This window comes from Meles meles, chromosome 1 (genome assembly GCF_922984935.1).
Source record: "Meles meles chromosome 1, mMelMel3.1 paternal haplotype, whole genome shotgun sequence".
In the NCBI taxonomy this organism is placed as follows: Eukaryota; Metazoa; Chordata; class Mammalia; order Carnivora; family Mustelidae; genus Meles; species Meles meles.
The window spans coordinates 137,240,150-137,250,243 of record NC_060066.1 but is presented as its reverse complement, the minus strand read 5'-3'; the positions used below and the strand labels follow the sequence as shown (position 1 = coordinate 137,250,243).

The following is a 10,094-nucleotide window of genomic DNA, read 5'->3' as shown; positions in this document are numbered from 1 at the left end:
GTTCCCCTGGCTTCCCCCACACCAATGGGAGTCTTTGGGGTAATTGTGGGAAATGTAGTTCCGGGCGAGGGGGCTTGGACGCGCTCGCGGACCAAGAGCCCCGACAGGCCCCACCCCTTTGCGTCGCCACGAGCAGAGCCTGCGCGGGGGGCGGGGCTGCGGCCGGGGAGGCGCGTCCCCAACGGCTCCCGCGGCGGTTCGAACTCCGTGCAGCGGTGTTTCCTCGTTCCCCGCGTGGAGTGTTTGATGCTTCCACGCCCCGAGCTCGGGAGAGGGTACGAGGCTTCCGAACGCGGACGAGAGTGCGGCGCGCGCTGTTGTCAGGTGGGTCTACCTCCCAACTACGACTTGGGTGGTGGGTGACTGACCGCTCCCTGGAGGGTGAAAACAGGCCTACCTGCGGGAGTTTTGTTCCTTTCTCTCCCAGCACCCTTGGACGCGCTTCGCGTCTTCACCCTTGTTGCGGACGCTGCTCTGCAGGCTTTTATTTTACGTGAGAAATCGGAGGAAGATGTCCTATTTTAAACCGCTTCTTTCAGATGAACGTAGGATCAGTGCTGTCAAATTGAGAGTTCTTGGTAACAGGACCATACGCCGTAAATCTGTAAACCCCTTCCCCAATGAGGAATCTTTTTTCGACTACAGCCCATCCTTTACGTACATTGTTTATAAAAAAAAAACCTGTTTTTCAGTGTTGACGGGTGTGCGTGAGCGTAGAGCTACCGACGCGTTATTAGGGCCTGTAGAGGATCTGGTCAGGGCCTGTAGGTAGCATGATGCCTTTTTCCATGTATGTAAAAGGCAGTGAAAATAGACTTTTTTTTTTTTTTAAGATTTTATTTACTTATTTGACAGAGAGAGATCACAAGTAGACAGAGAGGCAGGCAGAGAGAGACAGAGAGGGAAGCAGGCTCCCCTCCGAGCAGAAAGCCCGATGCGGGACTCGATTCCAGGACCCCGAGATCACGACCTGAGCCGAAGGCAGCAGCTCAACCCACTGAGCCACCCAGGTGCCCCTGAAAATAGACTTTTATAACCTACTGTAAGCTGAAGGGAAGAATAGTCTTCATTTGAAAGTAAATGGCTCAGTAGGAAAAAAAATTAAAAGCAGATATATTCATTGGTACTTAAGAAGTGTTAGGGAATTGTTACATTAAGATACATAGAGGATGTTGGATGTAAAACCCGATTTAGTTGAAACTTAATATCGAATGACATTTTGGAATTTATCCAACTTGTCTGTACTACCCTTTTTTCCTTCACCATCCTATAGATGATGAAAAGATAAAGTAGTATGGGGACCTGATCCATTGACTTTTGTATGGGAGAGTCTTCTCACCTAGGCAGAAGCAAATTTGTGCAAACGAAAGGGGAAAAAAGAAACATTTTCTCTGCTCTTACATAGCATCTCATTTAATTTCCTGCCACGGTTTCTTCAAAAAAGGTGAGGGTTTTCTTTTTAATCTTCCTTCTTACATCTGAGAAATTTTGTGTGGGGAATAAATTTGCTATTCTATTTTAGCTGGTGAAGGGAGGGAAGGGCAATTCAGCAATCTTCATTTATTCACTGAACATACTGACCTTCTGTAAGTGCCTTACAGTCCTCAACATAATAAGACTCCTAACCTTTTGGAGCTTGAGATGTGGTCAGAATTCTAGAAGGGTGATGAAAGAGAGGTGCTACAATGACAAAGGTAAATGGGATCTGAAAGAAGAATGTAATTTTAAGATGAAGAAAGATCTACAGTAGTAGAGATTTTAAAGCCTTAGTTTTTATTATATTGATATGTGTTTTAATACATAATGATTGTATGTGTTAATTGTTAATAATAAAATGTGGCCTTTTATCACGATTTTTATGGGTAAAGGTTGTTTAGTAGAGAATTTCACAACTCTAGAGAAACTCACCAGTTGAAGAAAGAAAAACTTTTCTTCATGTATTTCTGAGTTAACTTGCCAAATGCGATTTTGATCTCTATGATTGTGATGCGAATGTGTGTGTTTTTTAAATTTTATAACCATTGTGAATGGGAGCGGGAGATAACCGTTATTTGGTAATAAATTGCCATTAAGAAAATATGAATGACTATAATGATACCAATTTTGTCAGATTTCCAGATTGTAACTTGATTTTATAGGTTCAAACAGGTCATCTTGAAATTGATCTATGAGTTAGAAATTACAGTGTGATATAATTAAAAGGTCTTTGGATCCTGATGACTTAGGTTCAGATCTTGTTTCCACCATTTACAGTTTATGTGACCTTAAGCAAATTATTTAATTTACCTTATTTTTAGTTTGTTTTAACTTTAACATGGAATAACAATGTTTAATGTGCACTATTGTTAGATCTGAAAGAAAGATTAAATGTGCTTAGGAAAGGGGAACTATTGAACTTTCTATTTCCTTGGCTTTACACTGCAGAGAAATTCGTTACTGGGTTTTTGTTTTGTTTTAACTTACCATGAAAGATGGCACAACATTTGAGATAAATAGAAAAATAATGAGTTAAATTCTATTAATGTGCGAGTATTTTGACACCACAGATTCTTTCTGGAAAGGTACAAGAAATACACTTCTTTTTTTAAGAAATGGAATCTAGTTCATCAGAGTACTGTAATAAAGACAATGAAGAAGAAAGTTTGCTTGCAAATGTTGCTTCCTTAAGACATGAACTGAAGATAACAGAATGGAGTTTACAGAGTTTAGGGGAAGAGTTATCCAGGTACGTAAGTAAAATCACATATGCACTTCAGAATATGACTTTAATTTATGAATGTAAAATGTATGAAGTTCATTATTATATATTGTGTTTTAATAGAATAGAATAGTAAATAATCTATAATTTTTAATGTAATTCTTGGTTTAGGAAAGAAAATAGAAGTGTTAGAGAAGTGTTTATACTAAGTAAACACCTTTACTATATTAGGACTCAGAGTATAAAATATACATTTTGGGCTTAATTAATCTTTTATTATTATGACTGCTTTTTGAATCTTAAGTAATTATAGCATAGAGTCTCTAAACTACACAAATTGTTCGTTAAAACTCATTACAATTTATTAAGAATTTTAGTTGCGACATTGTCTTAAGTTCACAACTGAATGTGATTTCCAGCACAACTTCAGGTGCTTTTCTTTCTATTTTCTTATTTAATTTATAGAAATTTGGAGTGAATACTTAAATTAGGAACTAAAATGGATTTTTCTTTTTTCTCTAGTGTTAGTCCAAGTGAAAATTCCGATTATGCTTCTAATCTCTTAAGACCTGGAAAACTCATTCTGGAAGATCTTTCTCAGCCTAACCAGCTTGGACTTTTGAATCACATACCTTATAAAAAAGTTTGTAAAATGCCCACTGGCAGTTCTGATTTTCCAAAAAAGCCAAGAGATAAGGTTATTGTTTTTAGACCTGTCTACTTAAAAGTAACTTTAGTTTCAGACCTGTTTACTTAAAATACTTTTCCTTTGAGTTTTTTCTTTAAATGTCTGTTTATGTTTTCCATAGTCTTTTACCACTGTGCTTAAGACTCTTGAATTTAAATATTACGGTTCTTGTTGTGTCCTAACAAGAAAGTAGTTGCTTTGGTGTATTACTGTATTTTTAGACTTCTATATTTATTACCTTTTTGCAATTAAATGTTTTGTTTTCCCAAGTAAATGGTAACCCCTGTGATTTTTGGCACTATACATAATAGGAAATCAATTATTTATTAAGTAGTTAAAATGTGTTTAGTATATTTATCCTGGGTCATGTGCTATATGATAGCGTAGTACTGTTCTCTTTTCATTATCCCTATATTTTGTGGATGATCTTAGACATCTTTACTGGTCTGGAACTTTTTCCTTCTTTTTTTTTCAGTCCTATTATCTACCTCCTTGTGTTTAACTTTCTTCCTTACTCAACCCTTCAATCTCCCTTTCCAATCTCTTCTTCCTATTCTCTATTATCTCACTGCCAGCACACATGCATGCATATGGTTGCATATGCACATCGTAATCTTCTTTAATTAAAATGTGCTCTTCCCACTTCAGGAAGCTAACAGTTGAGAGGTTTTCTTTTTGTAAGAAAGCTGCTTATGAAGCTATGTGAGCCTGCAAGTTAGAAAATAAATTCAAATTCCATGTCTTCAAAGACTGTGTAATTTTGGGAAATTTGACCTGTATTCTAAATGAAATTGCTGATCATTTTTGCTACATATATGCTTTAGTTGAAATCATTGTGTTTTACCCTAAACAAAATCAAAAGACTAATGACAAATTGGAGTGGAAAATATTGGTAATGCCTATTAAAGACAGAGAGCTAATCTCTTTAACATGGAAAGAGCTTCTAGGAAGAAGATGAACAACCCAATAGAAAAATGAACAAAAGACATGTATGAAACAGGAAATTAAAATGATCTTCAAACAAATAAAAAGGTCTTCAGTCTCATTCATAATAAGAGAACTTCACAGTGAAACTATACTTAGGTACCAGTTCATACCTATCAGATATTTGACACTAATATTAGGGGGAGATAGGCATTCTCATACATTGTTGTTAGCAGTGCAGAATGATACATCCCCGTATGGAGGGGCATTTGGTAATGTTTCCCCAAATCACAAATGTGCTTACCCTTGACTTGAGAATCCCACTTGTAGAAAGATATATGACAGGTATGCCTGCATAAGTACAAAAGGAGGCTTTGTCATAACAGATTAGAAATACCTCAAGTGCCTGTCACAGGGGATTGGTTGAATAAACATGCAGTGGAAACTGCAGCTAAGGTGGGGAGATGAAAAGAGTTTCTAACTATCTTGATTATAGAGAGATTGGCAGGATATATTTTTTAAAAATGCAAGGTACAGAATGACATATATAGAAAGCTAGTTTTTGCATAACTCACTGAGGGTGGGTAATTTGTATTGCTTGCAGATGAAGGTGGAAACATGAGAAGACTGTGTTTAAGACCATAACTTAGTTTTCCTATATAGGCAGTCCCCCATTATTACTATTTTTTTTTTTTTAAGATTTTATTTTTTACTTGAGATAGAGAAAGCACGAGTAGGGGGAGGGGCAGACTCCCTGCTAATCAGGGAGCCCAGTGCGGGTCTCGATCCCAAAACCCTGAGATTGTGACCTGAGCCATAGGCAGACACTCAGTCACCCAAGCCACCTAGGTGCCTCAGTTCCCTAATGTTCTTTTTCTGTATGATTGGTGTTATACAAAAATTTATAAATAAGAAACTTAAAGGGGTGTTTGGGTGGCTCTGTTCGTTAAGCATCTGACTTCCACTCAGGTCATGATCTCAGAGTCCTGGGGTGGAGCCTCATGAGCCTCACGTTGAGCTCTGCTTCTCCCCCATCCCTCTTTCTCTTCCTCTCCCACTGCTTGTGCTTGCTCTCTCCCCCTCTCTCACACTCAAATAATTAAAATCCAAAAAAAAAAAAAAACCTTGTTAAATGGTTACTTACCTACTAAAAATGGGAATGAGGCTTCTGTGTATACTTTTTATATAGTTTTGACTTTTGAATTTCATATTACTTTTTTAAGAATTAAATCATGTCCACGGGACGCCTGGGTGGCTCAGTTGGTTAAGCAGCTGCCTTCGGCTGAGGTCATGATCCCAGCGTCCTGGGATCGAGTCCCACATCGGGCTCCTTGCTCCACAGGGAGCCTGCTTCTCCCTCTGCCACTCTGCCTGTGCACGTGCTCTCTCTCTCTCTGACAAATAAATAAATAAAATCTTAAAAAAAAAAAGAATTAAATCATGTCTTAAAAACCTCAACCCTCATGAAAATAAAAAGAATTTATTTTAAAATATATATTCAGATGTATAACAAAAATGTGTATAAAGAATTTATTATCCATTTTGTTGTTGATGGTCTTTTGGATTCTTTTTATTTATTATCTCTTATGGACAAGGTAGGTATGAATAATTCTTATATTTTCAGGTGTAAAAGTTTTAGGTTTATACCCAGGACTAATATTGTTGAGTGTTAGCGTCTTCAACTTTACAGGATCATACCAAGAACTTTCCCAAATTGTACCATTGTTTTTTAAGCTGTGCTTATTTTTGTCCATATCCACCAGCTATGGAGGAGAGAGCTGATTGTCCCACATAGCCTCGCCAGCACTCACTAAACATCTGAACTCATTTTCTGAGTTACTTAGTCATTTTGCTGACAGTTGTTCATCATTTTCCATTACCTAAAAGGCTTAATGAAAGAATCCAAAATAGCTTGCTCTTTTTAATTTTTCAGATGTCTTTTTCATCTGCCCCCATGGACCAGGAGATCAGAAATCTTCGAGAGAAACTTAACAAACTCAGGCAACAGAATGCTTGTTTGGTCTCACAGAATCATTCTTTAATGACTAAAATGGAATCTGTCCACTTTGAATTAACACAGTCAAGAGCAAAAGTATGTTTTTTGAAGCGGTGACTATGGCAATGGAAAGTACTTTGATCATTTTAAGATTTAGAATTGGGAAAATAGTCCATGTATTGCCTTAATGTGTTACATATAACAAATTTTATAATGATAATACAGGATCAACATGTTATGGAATCTAATTTATGTGAGTTTAATATCTGCAAATGATTTAGGAGAAATTGTATACTGTGTGTATTTACATAAGTCAGAGCTTCTTAAAATCTTAAGATTACCAATTCATGTGGTTTTCTTTTTATAGAGAAAATATAGCTTATTTATATTCCTTTTTAAACTAATACATTCCCATTGTTGAAAACTTTGAAAATAGAAAAGGGGAGAAAGATCACCCAGTTTCCACCAATGAGAAACTACTTTATTGGTTTATTACATAGTTGAATCCAGACTGTTCGAATAGTTTTCTTTTTTCCTGTGTTTTTTAACTTCATGTATAGTCTGAGCATTTTCTTTTTTTAAGATTTTATTTATTTATTTGACATAGCGAGAGAGATCACAAGTCAGCAGAGAGAGAGGGGGAAGCAGGCTCCCCGCTGAGCAGAGAGCCAGATGCGGGTCTCAGTCCCAGGACCCTGAGATCATGACCTGAGCCAAAGGCAGAGGCTTAAACTTCTGAGCCACCCAGGCAACTCTGAGCATTTTCTGATTAATAGTCCAAGCATTTTCTGATATATTTACTCAGTTTCTCCACTGATCATTTTTTAAATTGTAGCATTGTTTCCTTATGTGATTATGCCATAATTTTAATTAATAACTCTCCTTTTAAGTGGCTTTTTTTTTTAAGTAATCTCTGCACCCAAAGTGGGACTTGACCTCATCACTCCAAGTTGAAGAGTTGCATGCTCTACAGACAGACAGCCAGGTGCCCCTAATGATTTCCTATTTTTTGCTGTATGATTGTAATTATACAAAATTAGAAACCAAAATGTCCAATAATAGAGGGATGGTAAATTACGATATATCCACGTAAGGGATTGCGGCAAAGCTTTTTTTTTTTTTTTTTTGAGGTTAAATAAATCAATTCTAAGATCCAAAGTTAATAATATATGAAAAGGCACCTAGAACCTGCATAAAGCATTCAAAAACTGTTATCTGATATATTGAGTGGTAGAGGAACATTACAGAGCAACACACATAGGCAGGGTGATCCCAGTTTTGCTTTTTATTAAAAGAGCAAATGTGTCTATATGTTTGTGTCTATGTATATAGGTATATATAACATATAAGAACAGAAAGACTGCGCTCCACGTTGTTGATAATTTTGAGAGATTGGAATGTCTTGTCTCCAAGAGGCTTTCATTATTTACTTTTATATTTGTATTGTTTTAAGTAGTAGGATTATGGGAGATCCTTACTTTTCTTTTGTGTGTTTTATTTTTTTTTTAATTTTTAAATTTAACTTTATTTTTACTTTTCAAAGATTTTTATTTATTTATTTGACAGAGAGAGAGCACTGGTAGGCAGAGCGGCCGGCAGAGGGAGAGGGAAAAGCAGGCTGTCTGTTGAGCAGGGAGCCCAATGCGGTGTTTGATCCCAGGATCCTGGGATCAGGACCTGAGCCCAAGGCAGACACTTAACTGACTGAGCCACCTCTTTTGTATATTTTAAACAAAAAGTGCTATTGGAGATAATTCCAGCCTAAGAAGAAGAAAAATACTCCAATGAACAAGAAACTTTTTTGTATTTGGGATTATTTCTAGGGTAGAATTTTAGAATAACCAAATTACAGGGAAAAATTTTTTTCAAGATTTATTGTACTCTGCATCAGTATTATACTGAGGTTGGTTTTTTTTTTAACATTTTATTTTTTTGAGGGAAAGTATTTTTTTTTCTTGATTTCTCACAAGGTTACCTTTTACAATGTTTGTTTGCTATGTAATTTGTTCACCTTTTTTTTTTAAGATTTTATTTATTTATTTGACAGACAGATTACAAGTAGGCAGAGAGGCAGGCAGAGAGAGAGAGAGGAGGAAGCAGGCTCCCTGCTGAGCAGAGAGCCCGATGGGGGCTCGATCCCAGGACCCTGAGATCATGACCTGAGCTGAAGGCAGAGGCTTTAACCCACTGAGCCACCCAGGCGCCCCTTGTTCACCTTTTTTGTTTATTAATTGTTTTAACTTTTCTACCAATTACAGATTTTTTCTTAAGTTATAGAAGCTTAATTACTTAAAGGCAAAGGGATATTAAGAGAATTTTACTAATAACTACCAAACTAATTATAGCATTTTGTTCCTTTCTTTTAGTATGTAGATATGCCAGTGGTTATTTATTGTATGTAGTAGGAGAATTATTTATATTTTACTTACCATGTCAGCATTTTCTACATTGCCTAACAAAATATTTTTTAGGGAGACTCCCTTTCCTAGGGCAGGTCTCAGCTTTTGCTGTTGCATATATACCACTATTGGAAATCTTGGGCTGAAATTCCTCATTGTGTCAACCAGTATATTCATAATTTATCTTTCCCAATATTTGTTACACTTTTGGAGCCAGGCATCCTGCTCTTCCCAAGCTTATTGCCCTTCAGGCCTGCTGTCCGACTGCTCTCCTGAGACTCGTCTTTGATATTCTAGGTTGGATCTACTGTCCCTGGATCCTGTGTCTTCTTTTCTTGGTTTAGTCTTTCTTTAAGTGGAACCTATTTTTCTAGTAACCCTCCCGTGCATGTCTGAAATGTCCTAATTTCTCCCCTACATTTGATTTTAGGTTGAAAATTATTTTGCCCCAGGATTTCTAGGACATTGCTTACTTGTCTTCTATCTTCTGCTGCTTCTCTGCAAAGTCCAATGCCATTGTGAATCAGTTTTCTTAGCATGTAATTTTTTTCCATTTGTTTTTCCTTTGATGGTAGTTTTAAGTATATGTGTTGCTGAAGCGAGCACATTATGGTAGTTTTAAGGATCTTCCCTCTTTCATTGGTGTTTCAGAATTTCAGAATGACGTGTCTTTGAGTAGACCTTTTGTTCAGTGAGGAGCCTTTCAGGCTGGTCATGGAAATTTTTCTTATGCAATTTCTTCAGTAATATTCTTCCCTCTGTTTTCTTCTATTTTTCCTATTAGGTGATCACCTCTACTGGCCCTCTAACTCTTTCAACCTTATAATTTATTAAGTTTTTTCCCCCTCATGTTTTCTATCTCCTTGTCTTCCTGTGATACTTTTTAAGAGATTTCTCAAAACTGTCATCCACCTGTGTTGAATCATATTTTAGCTGTCATATTTTTTTCATTTTCCAGAGCTTTCCCATATTCTCTAATTCTTTTCTTTGTATTGAATAATATCCTGATGCATCCTCACTTAGCTTTCTGCAGATTTAATGATGTGTGTGTGTGTGTGTGTGCACACTTGCCTTGCTTGCTGCCAATTGCCTCTTTGTTTTGGCCTCTAACTTATATGTTAGAAATGTTTTTGCAGATGTTAGTGTTTTAGCTATTTATATTTAAGAGAAATGCACTTAAATTCTGTTTAGAAGCTCTGTGTATGAAGGTGAAGTTTGTTGAGCTTTATATGTTGGTGATACCTGGGGAGATGGCTCTTTTGTAGGGAGATACCTTAGCTTTTTCATCCATTATCAGTATATGAAGTCTTTTTCTTTGGAGCTGTTGAATTTCTCCAGCAAAGAATCCTTTGATCTCCCACCTATGGGATAGCCCTAAATCAGATGAAG

The 10,094-nt window shown here is 36.7% G+C and overlaps 1 protein-coding gene across 9 annotated transcripts in view; it reads left to right on the top strand.

The window, feature by feature from the left end:
* Positions 1 to 4: 4 nt before the first annotated feature.
* The window catches only part of CCDC18 (coiled-coil domain containing 18), a 106,932-nt gene continuing 96,842 nt past the window's right edge, over positions 5 to 10,094 (top strand). For 5 of the 9 annotated variants that reach the window (XM_046009222.1, XM_046009230.1, XM_046009212.1 and 2 more), the window contains exons 1-5: positions 186 to 324; positions 1,274 to 1,444; positions 2,547 to 2,725; positions 3,221 to 3,395; positions 6,244 to 6,402. In XM_046009222.1, coding sequence (XP_045865178.1) covers positions 2,592 to 2,725; positions 3,221 to 3,395; positions 6,244 to 6,402 — 468 coding nt within the window. In that variant the 5' untranslated portion in view covers positions 186 to 324; positions 1,274 to 1,444; positions 2,547 to 2,591. Of the gene's footprint in view, positions 325 to 1,273; positions 1,445 to 2,546; positions 2,726 to 3,220; positions 3,396 to 6,243; positions 6,403 to 10,094 lie in introns of all 9 variants that reach the window. The other 4 variants (XM_046009201.1, XM_046009207.1, XM_046009247.1 and 1 more) reach the window with 4 other exon arrangements.